This window comes from Schistocerca cancellata, chromosome 5 (assembly GCF_023864275.1).
Source record: "Schistocerca cancellata isolate TAMUIC-IGC-003103 chromosome 5, iqSchCanc2.1, whole genome shotgun sequence".
NCBI lineage: Eukaryota > Metazoa > Arthropoda > Insecta > Orthoptera > Acrididae > Schistocerca > Schistocerca cancellata.
Genome location: NC_064630.1, coordinates 775446612 through 775469115, shown reverse-complemented (window position 1 = coordinate 775469115; position 22504 = coordinate 775446612). Strand labels below are relative to the sequence as shown.

Genomic DNA, 22504 nt, shown 5'->3' with positions numbered 1-22504 from the left:
CATTACTTCACAACACTTCCTCAAGCCACTTTAACATGACCCTAACCTGTCCTCTGCAGAAGTCCAAGCTCTTTTTCCCTAAAAACTGATGACACCATCATTAACCTCCCAGCTGACAGGGGAACTACCACAGCAGTACTTTACCAATGGGATATGTATGCAAGGGCCTACATCAGCTGTCTGACACCTCTATGTACTGCATCTGCCATCAAGATCCCACTCCTGTGATACAAACTGACCCATCTTAAAATCTCAGGGCTCTCACAAGGACCAACATCTCAATTTATAGAACTTCTTACCCCACCCACACCATGAATCACAACCTTTTACCTTCTTACCGGAGTCCACAATCCCAATCACCCTGGTGTCCCATAATTGCTGGCTTCAAAGCACCCACCTAACATATACCTTCCTAAGTTGATTAACATCTGCAACCTACAGTACAAAGACTTCCCTCCAATTTCAATAACATACCACTTCCTCAAAGACACCCTGCTTGTCACCACTGACGCCGCCTCCCTCTGTATAAACATCCGCCATGTACCTGGTCTGTCTGCTGCTGAACATTAACTCAGTCAGCATCCACTGGGTTTCAAACTTATGATGTCTTTCCTACTCATCCTAATCAACTCACCTTACCAACAACTACTCTATCTTTGAGGGGCAGAAATACAAACAGAACAAGGGTATTGTCATGGGAGCCACGATGGCTCCTTCCTACGCCAAGCTTTTCTTGGGCCACTTTGAAGGGGGTTTCCCAGGATCCACAAGCCTGGTTTGATTTGGATACATTGATGTCATCTTTATCATATGGGCTCATGATAAGGTTGACCTGTTCAAATTCTTGGAATCTCTAAATACATTCTGCCAACTTAATTTCACATGGTCCTATTCCAAATACCATGCTGCTTTCCTTGATGTTGACCTCATCCCCACCATGGGTCAGCTAACACTTCTATTCACATTAAACATACTAACAAACAACAGTACTTACATTATGGCAATTGTCATCCTTTCCATGTCAAACGTTCACTCTCGTAAAGCCTTGGCATCTGATGCAAACATATTTGTTCAGATGCAGACTCTTTACAGCAATACACCACCATTCTCGCCTCAGTCTTCACTGGACATAATTACCCTGCCAGCCTAGTTCAAAAGCAGATTTCCTGGGCTGTCACATCCAATCCTGGTACCACTGATCCCTCCAAAAAACAACTTTGGAGCACATCCCTTGTCGCTCAGTATTATCCTGGTCTTGAATGTATTAATCACCTAGTTTGACAACACTATGACTTCTTAAAATCATGACCTGAAGTGAGGTCCAATCTGTTTGACATTTTGCCCACCACACTTAGAATGGCTTTTCATTGGCCTCCCAATCTCCACTATTAGACCCTGTACTCCTTATGCACCAATTTCCCTAGCCTATGTCTCCTATCCCAGTGACCATCCGCACTGTAAGACTTGCCCCATGCACCCACCTACAACCATGTCCTGTAACAGGCAAAACATATAAAGGGAGAGCCACCTGAAAACGAAACATGTTGTATGCCAGCTGTTATGTAAACACTGTTTGGCCTTTCACATTGGCATGACTACCACCAAGTTATCAGTTAGAGCAAATGGGCTTAGGCAAAGGGTGTATACTGGCACCACACAATATCCTGTTGCAGAGAATGCTCTACAACATGACAGTCGTAATGTCGGTACCCATTTCACCACACATGCCATTTGAATTCTTCCCCCAGACACTAGTTTCTCAGTACTCCGCAGGTGTACAACATGTCCTTGGTTCTGGCCACCCACCTGCCTTAATTAACATCACTTTCTTTGTCCTCAGCATAACTTCTCAGTACCTGTTCTTTTCTGTACGCCCTTTTAGTTTTCTATATCATTTATTTTTTGACTTGTCTATTTTTCCCAGCCCCTCCCCCCCACCTCTGCCACATACAACATACTTAGCTTTCCACTCTTATTAACTGATACATGATGTTTTATCAGTAAATCTTTGTCTCCCACCTTCAAGCTCTCAGGTTTTCAAACCTTGTCCAGAGCAGTCCCCAACAATCAATCATTCCTCCTCATCCCATCCAGTAATTCTCCCCTGTCCCATGGTTCTGGGCAATCTTCCTGAACACTCCCTATCCCCTAAACCTCGCCAGTTCTTTTCCTTCTACCCTCTTCCTTCCCTGTCAACTCTTCAGCCCGAAGGCGCTACTGGCTCTGAAATCTTGCGTATTACAATACCTTTAAATGGGTTTTCTTCTGCCGCCAACTGGTGAGTGGACTTTTTATCTACCCAATGAAATTTTATTTTCAAAAAATCCATTATTTCTGTTGATAAATCTATAGATATGGGTACATAACAAGCGCTATTTTGTCACTTTTTTTTTTTTTTTTATAAATATGTACTTGGTATAAAGCTTCTCTATTTACATTTTGGAAACCACTGATGACATAAGTATCCTGATTAAGCTTTATACAGTTCTGTGACCCTATAAGCCTCCAGGTAAGGAAATCATTTCTTGATTATATAAGGGGCATTCAAATGAAACCCAGTCACTAGTGTGAAGTAACAGTAACAATTTTACTAACTCAAAAATGTGGTTATACACAGTACACATGACAGTAGACATGCAGTATGACTCAAAGATAGCGCCATTCGAAAATTGCACTGTTCGGCATTCAGTTGGTGGGGAACCCACTGCGCACAGATTTTTTGACAGTTAAGTGCTGATGCACTATGGCGTGAGCGGTGCCCACACTAATAGCCAGTAATCGATGGATCTCATCCACAGTGATTCTACAGTTATCCAAGACTAAAGCATTCACTTCCGCAACCATTTCTGGTGTGATGACACAGTGAGCCTGTCCAGTTTAAGCATCGTCTTCCAGTGACTCGCACCCCTCAAGGAATCATTTGTGCCATTCCACAACACTTGAATGACTCAGACTTTACTCACTGCACACAGCCTTCACTCATTGCTACATTTCACGGCCTCCGACTCCCTCTGCAGCCAAAAATCGAATTACTCCTCGTGGTTACTGCTTACTCATCTGCATGTTCGGTAGTGGACGATAATTTGTGTGACCACCTCCTCTTTGGCGTGAAACCACATTGGCGCTATGCAACATCAAACAGTGTCCACGCATCAGTCTCTCCACAAACAGATGGCGCCACCATACCCGCAGTTATGTGGTGCCACCTTACGTATAAGGCAAAAGTAGACACACTGACCAGGTTTCATTTGAATGAACCTTATACTTAGCTTTTGGGAATTAGTGTATTAGTTTTTATAACTCTTATCTGAAGTCATCCTACAGCCTGCATTTTTATAAGTAACGTCTTTGACCTACTCATGCTGAACATTTTGGAAAGATATGCTCATTGTTGTTTTTCCCAAAGCTACATTCAATACTTCTTGAATAATTCTCCTGCAAGTGGTATATCCTGGTGCATACTAAAGAAGGGCAGGAGAAAGAATATGAGTTTAATGCCTCATGGATGGTGGGGTCATTAGAGACAGAGCATAAGCTCAGACAAAGTAATAATAGTGAAGGAATTGCTGTACAGTGGACCATCCTAGTGTTCACCTTGCTCATTTTAGGTAAATCACAGAAAACCTACATTTGGACAGCTTGACAGAGATTGTAGTCCTGCTTTCTTCAGCAGTTTTCATTGCCAGTAATATAGGCTCATTTTCATCTCCTAGAAAATTCTTTTTATCTGAAGTCATTGCACTAACAAAATACCACAAACCACAAAAGAGGGAGGAATTTCAAATACTAACTGCAGTCACTTAAGGAATTGAACTCAAGTCCACATAAAAAAGAGAAACTGTTAAAATAAATTTCTCCCTTGACGGACTCCCATAGGAAAATTCCCCCTTGAGGTATTCCCATAAGAAAATTCTCCCTTGACGCATTCCCATCAGAGTTCACTATCAATGTAGACTGCTGCTAGAGGAAGAAGCTGTTAGAAGTCCGTAGACAATGTGGCCAGCCAGCTCCTTGCACTCTCATCCTAAGTAACACCATAAGTGAGTCATGTAGACAGATCACATGCCTCACCTCAGCAGAAAAAACTGTGGCACCACAATGACTGACTCACTGTCATCTTAGTCTGGTGTCTGTCAACCTGCTTGATGTACTGAGAAGAGGATCTGTGCTTTCCAGGAATGGATTACTACCAGATGTTACAGGGAACTGCACTTGCACTGCTTTGAAAGTGGACCACTCATCACTTGCTTTAGACGCTATGCATTCTTCACAGTACATAACACATCCTTTCATGGTTGTTTTTTGTGTATGACTTAAGCTGTATGAAGTGTGACATCATCACATGCCTTCAAAGAAAAAATGTTTGCAGTTGCCTATGGATCCATGATTGTATCCACATTGCACCTCTTAATCTGAAGCAAATCGCCGACAACAAATTTCTGTCTTCAGGGGACCAAAAATATGGAAACTGCACGGGAAGAGATCAGTAGTAAATGGAGGATGTGTACGGGCATCCCAGCAGAATTTCTGTAGCATAGCTGAAACAACCTTGGCAACATGTGGGCCTGTCCATCTTCCATACAGTCCCAATCTCTCTCATGCAATTTGCATATTTTCGGTCACCTGAAGAAAGACATTCATAGAAGCTGATTTTCTTCAGACAAAGAGGTGCAAACCTGGGTACAATCATGGTTCTGCAGGCAATCACATACATTTTTCCATGAAGGCGTTGACCATCTTGTCTCACACTGGGATAAATGTATACACAGTTGCAGCAATTATTTTATAACAATAAACAGTGCAATGATTTTTCTTGCACTTGTCTTGTTTGCATTTACTGCCCCTTACATATAACATAATGGCTGGAAGCAAGGGGAAACTACAGCTGTAATTTTTCCCGAGGGCATGAAGCTTTACTGTATGGTTAAATGATGATGGCGTCCTCTTGGGTAAAATATTCCGGAGGTAAAATAATCCCCCATTCGGATATCCAGGCAGGGACTACTCAAGAGGACGTTGCTATCAGGAGAAAGAAAACTGGCGTTCTACGGATCAGAGCGTGGAATGTCAGATCCCTTAATCGGGCAACTACGTTAGAAAATCTAAAAAGGGAAATGGATGGGTTAAAGTTAGATATAGTGGGAATTAGTGAAGTTCGGTGGCAGCAGGAACAAGACTTTTGGTCAGGCGAATACAGGATTATAAACACAAAAGCAAATAGGAGTAATGCAGGAGTAGGTTTAATAATGAATAAAAAAATAGGTTTGCGGGTAAGCTACTACAAACAGCATAGTGAACGCATTATTGTGGCCAAGATAGACACGAAGCCCATGCCTATTACAGTAGAACAAGTTTATATGCCAACTAGCTCTGCAGATGATGAAGAAATTGATGAAATGTATTATGAGATAAAAGAAATTATTCAGGTAGTGAAGGGAGACGAAAATTTAATAGCCATGGATGACTGGAATTCGAGAGTAGGAAAAGGGAGAGATGTAAACATCGTAGGTGAATATGGACTGGGGGTAAGAAATGAAAGAGGAAGCCGTCTGGTAGAATTTTGCACAGAGCATAACTCATTCACAGCTAATACTTGGTTCAAGAATCATAAAAGAAGGTTGTATACATGGAAGAATCCTGGAGATACTAGAAGGTATCAGATAGATTATATAATGGTAAGACAAAGATTTAGGAACAAGGTTTTAAATTTTAAGACATTTCCAGGGGCAGATGTGGACTCTGACCACAATCTATTAGTTATGAACTGTGGAATAAAACTGAAGAAACTGCAAAAAGATGGGAATTTAAGGAGATGGGACCTGGATAAACTGAAAGAACCAGAGGTTGTACAGAGTTTCAGGGAGAGCATAAGGGAACAATTGACAGAAATGGGGGAAAGAAGTACAGTAGAAGAAGAATGGGTAGCTTTGAGGGATGAAGTAGTGAAGGCAGCAGAGGATCAAGGAGGTAAAATGACGAGGGCTAGTAGAAATCCTTGGGTAACAGAAGAAATATTGAATTTAATCGATGAAAGGAGAAAATATAAAAACGCAGTAAATGAATCAGGCAAAAAGGAATACAAACGTCTCAAAAATGAGATCGACAGGAAGTCCAAAATGGCTAAGCTGGCATGGCTAGAGGACAAATTTAAGAATGTAGAGGCTTATCTCACTAGGGGTAAGATAGATGCTGCCTACAGGAAAATTAAAGAGACCTTTCAAGAAAAAAGAGCCACTTGTATGAATATTAAGAGCTCAGATGGAAACCCAGTTCTAAGCAAAGAAGGGAAAGCAGAAAGGTGGATGGAGTATATAGAGGGTTTATACAAGGGCGATGTACTTGAGGACAATATTATGGAAATGGAAGAGGATGTAGATGAAGATGAAATGGGAGATACGATACTGCGTGAAGAGTTTGACAGAGCACTGAAAGACCTGAGTCGGAACAAGGCCCCAGGAGTAGACAACATTCCATTAGAACTACTGACGGCCTTGGGAGAGCCAGTCCTGACAAAACTCTACCATCTGGTGAGCAAGATGTATGAGACAGGTGAAATACCCTCAGACTTCAAGAAGAATATAAGAAAGCAGGTGTTGACAGATGTGAAAATTACCAAACTACCAGTTTAATAAGTTACAGCTGCAAAATACTAACACGAATCAAATTCTTTACAGACAAATGGAAAAACTTGTAGAAGCCGACCTCGGGGAAGATCAGTTTGGATTCCGTAGAAATGTTGGAACACGTGAGGCAATAATGACCCTACGACTTGTCTTGGAAGACCTATGTTTCTAGCATTTGTAGACTTAGAGAAAGCTTTTGACAGTGTTGATTGGAATACTCTCTTTCAAATTCTAAAGGTGGCAGAGATAAAATACAGGGAGCGAAAGGCTATTTACAATTTGTACAGAAACCAAATGGCAGTTATAAGAGTCGAGCAGCATGAAAGGGAAGCAGTGGTTGGGAAGGGAGTAAGACAGGGTTGTAGCCTATCCCCGATGTTATTCAATGTGTATATTGAGCAAGCAGTAAAGGAAACAAAAGAAAAATTCAGAGTAGGTATTAAAACCCATGGAGAAGAAATAAAAACTTTGAGGTTCATCGATGACATTGTAATTCTGTCAGGGACGACAAAGGACTTGGAAGAGCAGTTGAACGGAATGGACAGTGTCTTGAAACGAGGATATAAGATGAACATCAACACAAGCAAAACGAGGATAATGGAATGTAGTCGAATTAAGTCGGGTGATGCTGAGGGAATTAGATTAGGAAATGAGACGCTTAAAGTAGTAAATGAGTTTTGCTATTTGGGGAGCAAAATAACTGATGATGGTCACAGTAGAGAAGATATAAAATGTAGACTGGCAATGGCAAGGAAAGTGTTTCTGAAGAAGAGAAGTTTGTTAACATCGAGTATAGATTTAAGTGTCAGGAAGTCATTTCTGGAGTGTAGCCATGTATGGCAGTGAAACATGGACGATAAATAGTTTGGACAAGAAGAGAATAGAAGCTTTTGAAATGTGGTGCTACAGAAAATGCTGAAGATTATATGGGTAGATCACATAACTAATGAGGAGGTATTGAATAGAATTGGGGAGAAGAGGAGTTTGTGGCACAACTTGACTTGAAGAAGGGACCGGTTGGCAGGACATGTTCTGAGGCATCAAGGGATCACAAATTTAGCATTGGAGGGCAGCGTGGAGGGTAAAAATTGTAGAGGGAGACCAAGAGATGAATACACTAAACAGATACAGAAGGATGTAGGTTGCAGTAGGTACTGGGAGATGAAGAAGCTTGCACAGGATAGAGTAGCATGGAGAGCTGCATCAAACCCGTCTCTAGACTGAAAACAACAACAACAACATATAACATGTAATCAAATGAGTTTGTCTTCCCAACCTAGTAAACAAAATTTTGTTTACTAATTTAAAAAGTTAGATGCATCTGATGATGATAACATAATCGAAACCAGTCACAAAAGAAATGAAAAAAATAGCAGTCAAAAACTTTTTGAATTGCCCACAATTAGGGCCTATACTTTACTTGGAACAATACTGCACAAAATAAAACTGCTGTGGGAGCAGATGCCAAAACTTATCCAACTGCATAGCTGGCAGCAATTTTATACAAGATTCTACTAATGGTTGTCTCTCTTGAGTAAGTAATTCTAGACCAGAACCAAGCCATTCCAAAACCACCCAATGAATCCCATAATATGTTTTATCAACTACCAGCCTGTAGTTCATTGTCAGTGTACAGAATTTGTAACTTTGCTACTGTAAATATGCAAAGTTGGTTCCCACTCCTCAAGTACATCTCATTCTGAGTTACTTTTTCTTCCCTTTGCATTTTATTTATCGAAATCCCCCTTCTTATTTGCTTTTAAAAAAGCCTTGTAAGGGCAACCCCCCCCCCTCCCCTCCCCTCTTTCAATTCATTTTCATCAATTCTGTTCTCATTTTGAGAACTTGTAAATGTAAATGGGTACATTACTGCTGTCTAATACAGCTTTAAACATGAAGTTTGCTACTGACCTGGGCAAGGCTAGCTGCTGCTATAGGCTCCTCATCAAAAGTTTCAAATATCTCTGTGTGCGGTTTTCCAAAGTCTTCCATAAATAACTGAAGAACTTCTCCTGTTTCACGAGTCAAGCACTTATCCTGAAGGGCCTAAAACAGAAATGTCAATGAAATGTTATTTTGATTATATGGAACAAATAATTTTCAACATATACATCTATTAAAAAAAAAGAAATTTCAAATTAATCAATAAATGCACAATAAATACAGTTCAGTGGTTGATGAACATCGCTTATGCCACTATAGTGGCCTGTACGTTTTGTAAAACTTGCAACTTAAATCATGGCAGTCACAGGGAGTCAAGGCCAGTACCTCTTAGACACCTATGCAGCCTCAATAACTCTGAAAATGATGAGAACTAGACATATGTAGAAAACAACACGTCATAGTAATCAAACAGTCAATTTTTTAATTACACTGCTAGTGTTAAACTTGCAGCCTCAGGAAGGATAGCAAATAATGAAATTTTATTTGCTGTGCGTATTCTATACAGCCAGAACAGTATATAATTAAATTTGTAGGGGATTACAGGGTATAAAGGGTGCAAAATGAAGTATAAAGATGGCAATGGCTCTAATGAAAATGAGCCTGAATGACAGATGTGAGAACATAGTTTCATGCTGTTTCAACTCTCTACCAGTATTCATCAATCATAGTGGCTGGCAACTGATGTGTGCCAGTCTCTCAGTAACACTTGGACTAGAGCCAAACCCACAAACAGAAATCAGTAAGCACACAAACACCGGCCATGAACGCCTTCATTGTATGATCATGATCAGACATTTTCAGTGGATAAGAGGCCTGAAGAATGGCAACTGTCACACACCCTTCGCACTGAGGAAGGTCAGGGCAGCATAGGTGACATAGTGTCATGCATTATCATGTATTCTTACACAATGCAGTTAATTTAAGCACCATGTATCAAAAATAATCACTTTTCCTTGCCAACTTTCATTGCAAGTAAACAAGTCCAACACATTGTCTATTATCTTTTTCCTGAGTGAACTGAAGAGTGCTGAACCACGAAACAAGCATTTATACCTGTCTCTTATGGAGACCTCTAAACTGCAACGACTACTGTAAATCAATAGCAAAACTTAGCTAAGAACTCTAGCCTCCATGTGAAATTTTAAAATGCAAAAGAAGCTCCAATTATGATGGTGAATTTACCAGAGCTCTAAATAGTGTGGTATGCCTTGTTTCATATCAGCACCACGTGCAGTAATCTCTTTGTCTAAAACTAGTGTTAAACTGGATCTGGAATTGAAAAAACATTATCCACACTCTGAAGACTCCAAAGACTACCCAAGATAAACTGTTCAGCCCAAGGATGTCCCTACTGTCCAATCCACATCTGTGAGGAGCAAGTGGCTGCTGCCACATACAACAACTTCATAACACTGTCGCTTAGTACGCAAAAGGAAAGGAGGGAAGAGGGCAGTTTAGTGTCCTGTCAATGGCAAGGTTGCTGGATGCCCGAGAAACTCTAATACAAAAAGGATCAGAAAGGAAACAGTCGATACACTTTTCACAGGAATCATCTCGGCATTTGCCTTTATCAATTTTGGAAACAACAAAAAACTTGAATATAACAATATAATGAAAAGAATAGTTGCTACTCACCATAAACCAAAGACGCTGAGTCGCAAAAAGGCACAACAAAAAGAGGAGGCTGGGACGGGAAGGGGGAGGAACAGCAGGGTAGTGGTGGGGGATGGTAAACTGCTGCCGGGAGCATGCAGGGAGTACGTTGGGGGGAACAGAGGGCTGTGTAGTGCTAGATGGGTGAGGACAATGACTAACAAAGGTTGAGACCAGGAGGGTTACAGGAATGTAGGATATATTGCAGGGAAAGTTCCCACCTGTGCAGTTCAGAAAGACTGGTGTTGGCGGTAAGGATCAAGATGGCACAGGCCTTGAAGCAGTCTTCGAAATGAATGAAATAATATGAAATTCACATTGAAAACATTATACTGTTACGTTCCATCCTGGATTTTCCATTGTTTAAAACTTGAATATAGATGGCCAGACAGGGGTCTGAATCATGCTTATTTTAAATATGGGTTCAGGGCCTTAACCACCACGCAGTCTTGCACAGCTGGGTACATAGAAACGAAACACCTGGAACAGTATTTCCAGATGCATAAGTAGCAGAAAAATTTCAATGATTCTGGTTAGGCTAATACAACAGTTAAGAAACACGTAGGCAAAATAAGAATCACCAAGATACTTGGCAATAGAAAAGTACTGTGTAAGGTTTTTTGATAGACTCAGCTAGTTGCAGAATAAAGAACAGATCAGTAGAATAAAAGACAACAACGTAAGCTTTTTAACAATGTAGGAGTGGCAAAACAAAGCCATTAAAGGCCACGTCAGGCTTATTCATATGGCAGCCTCATTGAGCTCAAAGCTCTTACTGAGCTGTCTACTTGTTTTCTACAGAGTGATTATAATTAAAGTTAAACTTTCAATACACTGTAGAAATAAAACCACTGGTCAGAATGATGTCACATTGCAACAGCGAAAAGGGGGAAAACGTATGCCAGAAGAAAAAAAAATAGTGCGAAAATTGATCAATAAATGGTACTGTATGTGTCAGAATATGTAAATGAAAATCCCTGTTATGTGCATGACCCATTGAAGTTGAGTACATGGTCTTTCCTCCTTTCACATCTGCAACATTCGCCATGACTGCCTCAATGCAAGATTGTTCTCTGCTTGTAAAGCTGTCTTACAAAGAATGATGACTGTGCACACGTCACTCTGCAGAAGTTCCGGACACTGAATGGTTTGAAAAAAGGCTTTGGTCCGATGACTATTGTGAATCTGGAGAAAATTATTCAGAAATTTGGAAAGACGGGTTCTTTTGGTGTGCAACCTGGTAGAGGGAGAAAACGAATTGAATCGATGTCAGTGTAAGCTGTGACCACAGCAATGCAGGATGACATAAGTGATGGTGTGCAAGTGTAGTGCACGGGGAATTGCCCGAACATTAGACATACCCGTGAGCACGATGCGTAAAATTCTACGATACATCGTTCTTTACTATTCATTCAAAATCACCCATGTGCACAAGTTGCTTCCTGTTGACCTGCCAGCAAGAGAGACCTCTGCTTTAGAATTTCTTGCTAACATGGAAGTGAACAATGATTGGCCATGGAAGTGAACAATGATTGGCCATGGAAGATTTTGTGGACAGAGGAGGCCCACTTCCATATGATAGGATATGTCAATACACAGAATTGTCAAATATGGGTAGTGGAAAATCCACACGCAAATCAACCAGTACCACTTCATCCTGAAAAAGTCATTGTGTAGTGCTGGTTTGTGGCATCATTCATCATAGGGCCATATTTTTTCGAAGAGACAGGTGCTTCCAGTCCTGTTACCTGTACTGTCACTGGTAAGCGCTACGAGTGTCTTTTGTGCAACCACATCATTCCAGCTCTCCAACAGCGTGGATTTGCAGATGGGTCATTTTTATGCAAGATGGCGCACCTCCGCACACTGAAAATCAAGTTAAGCAGCTGCTGAAGCGTCATTTCGGAAATGCTAGAATTATCAGCTGCCATTTCCCTACAGCCTGCCATCCCAATCACCTGATCTTAATCCATGTGACTTCTGGCTCTGGGGCTATCTGAAAGATGTGGTGTTCAGTTTTCCAATTGCAAACTTAGCTCCATTGAAGACATGCATTGTGCAACACATTCTGAATGTGATCCGGGAAACACTTTAATCAGCTGTGGAACATGCTGTTTCTCGATTTCAATTTGTTGCAGAACAGCATACTGAACATGTTTTGCACCAGTCACATGGAAATTAATAATCTGATTTGATTTTGATTAATGCTTTTATGCGGTTTTTGGCTTAAGGACGATTAATAACCAATGTGAGTGATGCTTTTTATGCAGTTTTTGGCCTCAGGACAATTAAAAACCGATTTATCCTATCCGATGTGATATGTCCTTGCCGTGGTGGATTGGGTCGTGTAACTACCAGTACCACACCTGTACAGTTTGTTTAGTGTCAAAAGTACACCTTAAGCATTGTTGCACGATTCATTTGTCATTTGTAGTTGACCACTATTAAATTATGATGCTTAAAGCGCCATCTATTGCTACATTTTGTAACTATTTATTTTCCTTTTGCCATATGTTTTCCCCCTTCTCCGATAATATTCCGTTGCAATTTGACGTCGTTCTGACTAGTGGCGTTATTTCTATAGCTGCTTGATGGCTGTAATTGGTCTTGCAAGGATTGTCAGAAGGACAGTTGACAGTAACATAGTTCATGACTGTGGATAGAATGTTATTTGTGCCTTTGGTTGACTAACTTTCAGTCACAATTTAGATGGTGTTTGCAATCAAGCCTCATGATCACCAGGTGTGAGTACATTATATGTAAGAATCAGATCCAGAATTGAATCCTAAGAGATTTCATAATGAATAGATCCTCACTCTGATACAATAGCTGCTCTTGATTCGTAATCAACAATTTTCACTATGACTTTTTGCTTCCTTCTTGGCGTGATAGGATTTTAGCATGTTACCTAATAGGTCCCAGAAGTAACAGTGATAGTACCCAGTCAAAGGTTTTCATCAGATTAAGCAAAGATATTTACTCGCAAACTGCTTAAACAAAAGGAACCACTGGGAGACTGCTCATTTTTAGATGTCATTCACACAGGTGAAGACTGCCTTCTTGATTGACATATTGTTTTGAAGCCCAAATTGACTTTTATTTTTAATGTAGAAGCCAAGATGTTTAACAATCCTAGTATGAAACAATTTATTTGAATAGTTTCATAAAACTGTTTTAAGGGAAATACAGTGTGTCAATGAAAATATAGAAACACCAAAAACACAAAACATTACCATACAGTGTAGGAAAGCCATTGTTATTCAAAATGGATAAATACATACACTGTATGGTTTTCTAGAGAATCTTATACTATTCCTCTTGCAAAATGCTGACAGTTTTAGGCGATGATGATGATGATGATGATGATGATGATGATGGTATTAAGGAAAGGAAAGACTGTTACTCATCACACAGAGGAGACTTTGAGTCACAGACAGATACAATATATATGTTGAGTTTTCAGCCACAAAGTCCTTTTCTAAAGTAGACCACACACACACACACACACACACACACACACACACACACACACACACACACACACACACATTCATGCAAGCACAACTGTGACAACTGTCTCTGGGCACTGAGACTAGATTCAGGCTTGTCATGTGTGTGTGTGTGTGTGTGTGTGTGTGTGTGTGTGTGGTGAAGTGTGCTTGCATGAATGTGTGTGTGTTTCCTAGTTTAGAAAAAGGCCTTTTGGCCAACTCAATATATATGGCACAGTGTATGGTGAGTAGCATTACTTCCTTTTCATAATGTTTTCATAATTACATCCTCGACTTTCTGTGGTTTGATTTTACACTTCTCTGCAAAGAATACCACAAAGTCTAAATAATATTGAAATCTGGTGACTGTGGTAGCTAGGGGAGATGTGACAATTCATCCTCATCCTCACAAAACTAGTCTTGGACAATGCAAGTTGTGTAAACAGGGACCCTGTTGTCATTGAACACATCATCACCATTGGGGAACAAATACTGTACCAATAGATGGACTTGATCAGCATAATTGGTCACATAACCCTTGACAGTAAAAGCGACCTTGCCCAATAACAATGGGCAACATCATCACCAAACCCCTGCCATGTTTCATTCTTGCCAGTAATCAGTCTGCCTTGCAGGCTTGAGACAGTGTAAACCAAACATAAACTTGCCAGAAGTTGAAAACAGTGTAAAACACGCCTGATCTGACCAAATGGCTTTCTTTCATAGCTCAAGGTTTCATGGCTTCAGCAACACATTTTCCTGTTACAGACATTTACATCACTGATGCATAGTTTTGGAATTCCAGCCCTCCCTACAATTCCCAGCTTTTTGAGCCCCCTTTGTGTTTCTTGTTGCTGACAGGTTTTGCAAGTGTGACATTCGGTTCTGCTGTGACTTCTGCAGCTGTTGTCATCTCATTTTTCATTACAATCCTCTTCAATGACTGTCTGTCATGAGTACGAAACACACACTTTTGGCCGTTTGTGAGTTATTGGGTGATGTTTTTCATCTGTACATGGTCTAAACCTTTGCTACAGCACCTCTTGAAACACAGAGCACTTTGGCTACTTCAGTTATGGAAGTACCTGCCATACAAGCAACACTATACATGGGTCTCCAGTCAGCTGTCAATGTGTGCAAAATGTGCAACTACATTCAGTGTATCCCTGTTGTCATTCTGTGACCTAATAAACTGTTTCTGTTTTATAGCCATGTGTTTTCTTATGTTTCTAATTGGAACACAATTGATGACGAGCAAGGCTACGATTTTCATGTATTTCGGAACCTATGGTTTTTCTGCCATTCAGCTCTTCCATGGAGGCTTCACTCTAGGTCACTCCTGCAACAACAGCAGACAAATACAGCCATTCTGGAATGGTTGTTGGTTATGCTGATCCAGGCTCCACTGCCAATTACTCACCACAATTGTTCCCTCTGTATGATGAATCCATGGAACAATGGGATGCTTAAAAGGGCAGCTTCGCCAACATTTCATGGCATTCCAGGTGATCGAGAAGGAGGTGTGTAAGGCTCTTTCCTTGTCATGGATACTCCCTCATATATCACATACTGCACCAGTTAGCCCTTCTGCAAGAGCCAGCATTGCTTTCTTTTGACGATATGTGTCATTTGCTGTCCTCGTACCATCAGAAGCATAAGCATTTGTCGCTGCATGTGCTGAATTCTACCAATGTCACAAACAGCCACAGCAATCGTATCACACTTGGGCGGCCGAGATTCACCGCCTAAATCATGTCAGTTCATCATGGCTAACCCTCAGGAGTCTTATGCAGGCACTATGGTCCATGTTGCAATCATTCACTCGGCCCCAGATAAGGAGGTGCACTAGGTTGCCCTTAAGTTGGCAGAAGTTTTGAATATTTCACAATCATTTGAGGTCTCTCGCATAACAGGCCACCAGTTAGAGGCTTGGAGTGGTGTAGCCGTTATTGACAGCATGCAGACCCAGGGCTTGGAACCTCATGTGCTGGGAGAAGAAGGGGTAGCTGTAGTACAAACAAGCCAACCAGGCTGCCACAGATTAACACGTCGTTGGCAGCAGGAACAGTGAACACCTTTCTCGTCTTGCCCCTCTTGTTTCATACAGCAGAAGTGGATGGCCTGCACCAAGCATTGGGCTTCTTGCCATAAATGTAAAAAAAGAAAAGGGTCACACAGTGGTGATATGTTGTTGTCTTAGCCACTGTCTGCAGCCAAGAAAGAACAAACTTTCCATGGAAGTGCCATACAAGTCAACATGGGGGACACTGTGCCCCTAGTCAACTCCCAGACATGGGCCAGGCTTGGGTCCCCATTGTTGATGCTCATCGTGTGTCAGTTGGTAAGCTGTAACAAACAGCAGATGCCTATTCTTGGTCAATTCACATCAGATATACTTTATGAGTCAATTGTACATTGGGTTACATACCTGGTGGTTAATGATGCAGGTGTGAAAATTTTATGGGTTACCTGCCTTTGCTACTTTTGCTTTTTCTGTTAGGAATGTGGTGCATCTGCTGCTTATCACAAATTGGATTCCTTGAGTCCTGAGTTTTCAGATTTGTTTGCACCAGGGTAATATTCTGTGGACAATTTCATGTCACACATCAACCTCAAATCCTTTATATGCCCTCACTATTTTTCCAGCACAGCTAGTGCCAGCAGCTTTACGTGACCAGGTCAAGCTGGAGTTGAATTGGTTAATGTCACTGGGAGTGACTAAAACAATTTCCTTAAGTGAATGGGCTATGCACTTAGGGATCACAAAGAAGCCAACTGGTTGACTTCAGTTCTGTGCCACTATCAATGCACAGGCAATGTACCACCTACCTCACCTGGAGCTGGAAGCTTTGTTGGCCACTATCAACAAGCTCCAGCGTGCCACCTTGAGGTGCGGTGGGGATGGGGTGCCTGGGGCAGCCTCTGCTGTGTTAGATGTGCAGGGGGGGAGGGGGGGGGGGTGTAACAACTCCCTGTTATTGAGCCGCCCTCAGGTGCGACTGAGCCGGCTGGCCCATTCTCACCTCAGTGTGGGTGGCAGACTGTGTCGAGGCCTCGAGCCTCAAGGCGAAGGCTGTATGGGGGACGCAGGTTCCTGCCAAATACAATGCACTTTGCTGTTAGATCCAGTGTGCTATCTGATGCTGGGGGGTGAGGCTGAGCCAGATCAGAATGCACCTTCCGCCAGCATGGTGGCCGCTCCTTCAACGAGGTCCGGACAGGCTTGGGGGGGATAGCAGTTTGTTAGTTATTGGGAGCTCCAATGTTAGGCAGGTCATGGAGACCCTCAGGAACATAGCGGCTATGGTGGGGAAGAAGTCCAACGGTCACTCAGTGTGCTTGCCGGGGGGCCTTGTCCGGGATGTGGAAGACGCTCTTCCCGCGGCTATAGAGTGTGCCGGATGCAGCCAGCTGCAGATTGTTGCACATGTCAGCACTAAGGATGCCTGTTGTCAGGGTTTTGAGGAAATCCTTGGGTCCTTTCGATGACTGGCTAAATTGGCGAAGACGGCCTCCATCTCTCGAGGCATGGAAGCCAAGCTATCTGCAGCATCGTACCCTGAGTGGACCCGAGTCACCTGGTTTGAAGTCGAGTGGAGAATCTAAACCAGAGGCTACGTCGACTCTGTGACAAAAATGGTTGTAGATTCCTCGACCTACGCTATGAGGTGGAAGGTTGTAGGATGCCCCTCGATGGATCAGGTGTGCGCTACACACAGGAAGCAGCTACATGGGGAGCACAGTACTTGTGGCGCGCACATGGGGTTTTTTTTAGATTAGGTTCCTCCCCACGGGAAACAAATCGTTGGCCTGAAAAATTACCAATTCATGATACTGAAGTGGGTGTGCCAACTGTAAAAATTGTTAGTTCACCTAAACAGGTCATTCCAAAGGATTTAAATATGCTAAATGTCATGTTAGTAAATTGTCAAAGTGTTTATACCAAGATCCCCGAGTTACTCTCCGAAATAAACAGTAGCAATGCCAATATTGTATCAGGTACCAAAAGCTGGTTGAAACCAGACATAAACAGCAATGAAATTTTGAACTCTGATTGGACAACGTTTAGGAAGGACAGGACTGATGCTATGGGAGGTGGTGTGTTCATTGCAGTTAAAAGCTGTTTAAATGCAGTTGAGATCGATACTGGGTCGGACTGTGAAATAGTCTGGATAAAGCTGTCAATTAGACAGGGATTGACCATTGTATTAGATTGTTTTTATAGACCACCAGCACCCACAAAAAATGTCGCAGAATGTTTCAGGGAAAGTCTTGAGTACACAGGAAATAAATAACCAAACTATCCATTAGTTATAGGTGGAGACTTTAATCTGGCATCCATTGACTGGGAAAATTACATGTTTATCACAGGGGGCGGAAGCAAAGACTAATGTGAAGTTATTCTAGGAGTGCTCTCAACATACAACCTTGAGCAATTGGTTAGAAAACCAACTAGAGATGGGAACAAATAAGATATCTTGGCGACAAACAGACTAAGGGTGGTTGGGTTTCGGGTTCCGCTGAATAGGTCAGGTGTCCATTATATGCAGGAGGCGGCTACAAGGGTACCAGGGGCTGTGTGGCATGGACTGGGCGGTTTTTTAGGTTAGAGGGTCTCAGGAAAACACAAGAAGGGCTTCAGTCACGAAGGGTGCAGGCTGAACACAGTAAAAACGTAGATACAGGAACCACTGGTATAACATTTGTAAATTGTGGTAGCTGTGTTGGGAAAGTACCAGAGCTCCAAGTGCTAACAGAAAGCACTGATGCTCAAATCCTTATAGGCACTGAAAGCTGGTTAAAGCCGGATATAAGCTCAGACGAAATTTTTGCGAAGAACCTAACGGTGTTCTGAAATGATAGGCTAAACACGGTTGGTGGTGGCATGTTTGTTGCTGTCAGAAGTACTTTAACTCGCCACGAAATTGAAGTAGATAGGGGAGGTACAACAAACATATTAGGAAGTTGTTGAGAAAGTAGAGAATTTTGCACAGTCATTTTAAACGTAGTCACTGACAAACGGAAATTATGGGAAATGAAAGCACCTGTGAAAACGTCAATGAGAGATTCTTTTAACGAATTTGAAAACAATATTTCATCTGCGATTCTAAAAATAACCCCCAAAAAATTTTGGTCGTACGTAAAATCTATGAATGATACAAATAATTCAATACCTTCTCTTGCTGACAGTACAAGTAATGTAACAGAGGGCCGAAATTCTAAATCGAGCTTTCAAAAACTCATTTATGGTAGAGGACTGCAGCACCATTCCCCATTCAATTATTGAGCAAACACTAGGATGGCTGATATAGTGTTTAGTGTATCTGGGATTGTAAAACTGTTAAGATTCTTAGACGCCAGGAAGGCATCTGGCCCAGACAGTATCCCCGTAAGATTTTATGTTGACTATACTACAAATATAGCACCATCCTTATCCATCGTCTATCAGAGATCATTGGAACAGCAGAAAGTTCCACAGGAATGGAAGAAGGCCCAGATCATAGCAATCTATAAAAAGGGTAGAAAATCAGATGCAAATAATTACCGGCCAATTTCACTGACATCGATTTATTGTAGAATCATGGAACATATTTTGTGTTCAGACACAGTGACCCTTCTAGACTCTGAGAAGCTCATCTGCAGAAACCAGCATGGTTTTAGGAATCAGCAGTCATGTAAGACACAGTTGGTCCTCTTTGTGCACGATATACAACAAGCTATACCGGCTCCCAGGCTGATGCCATATTTCTCGACTTTCGAAAGGCGTTCAACTCAGTTCCGCACTGTCGCTTGCTCCAAAAAGTGCGCGCTTATGGTCAATCCGATGACATATGTGGTTGGATAGAAAGTTTTCTAACAGACAGGGAGCAGTATGTCGTCCTGAATGGGATGACTTCAACAGAAACAAGCATAACTTCAGGTGTGCCCCAGGGCAGCGTAATAGATCCACTGCTTTTTATGATTTACATAAACGATCTGATTGATGGTATTGCCAGCAGCATTAGACTGTTTGCTCATGATGCTGTGGTCTACAGGAAAGTATCACGCGAAAGTTGTGAACAAATCAATGAGGATTTGCAGAAAATAAATGTGTGGTGTAATGACTGGCAGTTACCACTCAGTATTAGTAAGTGTAACCTACTGCGTATAACAAGGCGAAAAACCCCATTAATGTACAAGTACAAAATAAATGCCCAGTCCTTGGAAGCGGTAACATTCGTCAAGTAACTGGGTGTGACTATTCGAAATGATCTCAAATGGAATGATCAGATTACATAAGGAATGGGCAAGGCGAACTCTAGATTGCAGTTTATTGGTAGAATCCTCAAGCAGTGCAGTCCTTCAACAAAGGAAATAGCTTACAATATGTTAGCTCGTCTAGTCTGTATGGGACCCTTACCAGTTGGGTCTGATTCAAGAGATTGAGAAGGTCCAAAGAAGAGTGGCAAGATTCGTGACTGGTACATTTAGCCATCGTGAGAGTGTTACAAATCTCATAGAAAGTTTGAAGTGGGACACATTTGCAGAGAGACGGTGCACTAAGCGGAAGGGGCTGCTCTCACTAAATTCCGAAATCCGATCTTCGCCAAGGATGTAGAGCATATATCACCACCACCAACTTTCAAATTGTGCAATGATCATTCAAAGATAAGGGAAATTAGAGCTTGTACTGAGGCATTCAAGACAGTTATTTTTCCCTCGCGTGATCCGCGAGTGGAAAAGATGGGGGAGGGGGGGGGGGGGGTATGACTTTGGTGCAAATTGTGCCCTCCGCCACACATCGCTTGGTGGCTAGCGGAGTATAGAAGTAGATGTAGGAGTTGCTCACAATGTTGGATGGAGGACAATTCTTTTCTAAAATAGACAGACTTGGCCAAAGCCTACATTCAGATTTCGTAGGATGAGGCTTCAAACGAGTTCCTTGTGGTTAATATGACTTTCAACATCCATCAATATCAACAGCTAATGTTTGGGGTTGCTAGTGCACCTGCCATCTTTCAACAGTTTTTAGAACAAGTTATGTTGAGTTCCCTTAGTGCATCAATTGTCTTGATGATATTGTGCCAAATGCCACCATGGAGGTTCTCCTACATAACATCCGTTCTCTGTTTGCAGCTCTACAGGCTGTGGCCCTCAAATGCAATGCTGCCAAGTCTCAATTTCTCCAGCCTTCTATTGTTTACTTGGGTCATGAAATTTCCCAGCAGTGTGTGGACCTCATGGAACATGTTACTGCCATTACGGCTTTGCCCCACCCATCCAATTTAAGAGAACTTCTGGCATTCTTCAACGAAGTAGCTTATTGTTACAAATTCATTCCCAGAGCAGCTACAATCACCCTTTTGTTTTGTCTGCTGCTTGTGAGCATGCCTTTGTGCAGCTCAAGGACTGTCTTCACTCTGCACCACGTCTTGCAACATTTTGTCCTGGCAAGCGTCTGGTCTTGGTTACCAATGGATCTGAGTACTGGGTGGAAGCAGTCCTGGCCCATCGCCATCCACATGGCTCTGAACAGCCTATTGCCTTTGTGGCAAAAACACTCACCTCAGCTCAGTAATATTATTCTCAAAAAACTTCATGTGTTCTTGTATGGTGCAAAATTTCATTTAATTACTGGCAGTAAGCCCTTGGTGTCAAAGTTTAGTCCATTTGTGTTCTTAATGGACAAAGCCGCTCATCGTCTTCAGTGTGGAAATTGTTCATGTTCAGGTACAATTTTGAGAACCATTTTTGTCCTACATCACAACATGAGAACGCTGACACTCAGACACAACTCCCCATGGGCGCTGATGCCCCACTCAACCAGAAGGAACTGCTCTGTTTTCAACTGTATACACAGGCAAAGCATATGGTGGACTGCTTCCTCATCGTCAGTTCCCATACTACCTCTGCTGTGGCACCAGATCCAGTGCTCTGGCAGGTCATATGCATGGTACAACATGGGTGGCCTGAGCGTTTGACAGGCCGGATATCAGACCTGCTTCACAATTGTTATGTGCTGAGACATCGCCTCTGCCTCTTGGTGTTATTCTCCTGTCATCAGATGGGTTTACTCCCATTGTCAGGTTCCAGACCCCATAATATGGGAGGTTCTCCCTCAGAACATTCAAAGGGACACCGGAAGATCTTCACTATTTGCGTGCAGAATCTTCTGACTGGATTTCAAACTTGGACTTTGAGCTATGTTAATGTCAATATGTACATGTCAATATGTACACAGTCTGATGCAGTTTCAGGGATAACTCTAGTTTTGAAACAGGCATGATGATTATGTAGGGTAGTGTTATATGTTTCAGGGAATCAGTTTCCTCAAGAGCTTCACATATTGCTGGATAAAATGAAAGTAGATGTCTAAGTTCCATTATGTGGCGAAAACAACCATTACAGTTCCCCTGGATTGTGTTTATAGGGGGTAGGAAGGAACTGAGAAGATTGGTCACGTCTCAACCTCTGCCTGAATCATCTCTTTAGTAGGAATGATATCAATGAGCATAATTTCGACATCAGAAATCAGAGTTAGTCTGTTGAGAAGGTCCAGAGGTAGGCAATTGTCTGCTAGGGGATACTGTGGTTGAGTAGGACTCTCTTCTGTCACGAGTTAGAGAACCAAGGTCCCCAAAATACACTCCTGGAAATGGAAAAAAGAACACATTGACACCGGTGTGTCAGACCCACCATACTTGCTCCGGACACTGCGAGAGGGCTGTACAAGCAATGATCACACGCACAACACAGCGGACACACCAGGAACCGCGGTGTTGGCCGTTGAATGGTGCTAGCTGCGCAGCATTT

The 22504-nt window shown here is 42.1% G+C and overlaps 1 protein-coding gene across 1 annotated transcript in view; it reads right to left on the bottom strand.

Annotated features, from left to right (window-relative positions):
- Window positions 1-22504, bottom strand: part of LOC126187750 (uncharacterized aarF domain-containing protein kinase 5) — a 175207-nt gene that overhangs the window by 112553 nt on the left and 40150 nt on the right. The window contains exon 4 of the mRNA XM_049929003.1: window positions 8535-8669. Coding sequence (XP_049784960.1) covers window positions 8535-8669 — 135 coding nt within the window. The remainder of the gene's footprint in view (window positions 1-8534; window positions 8670-22504) is intronic.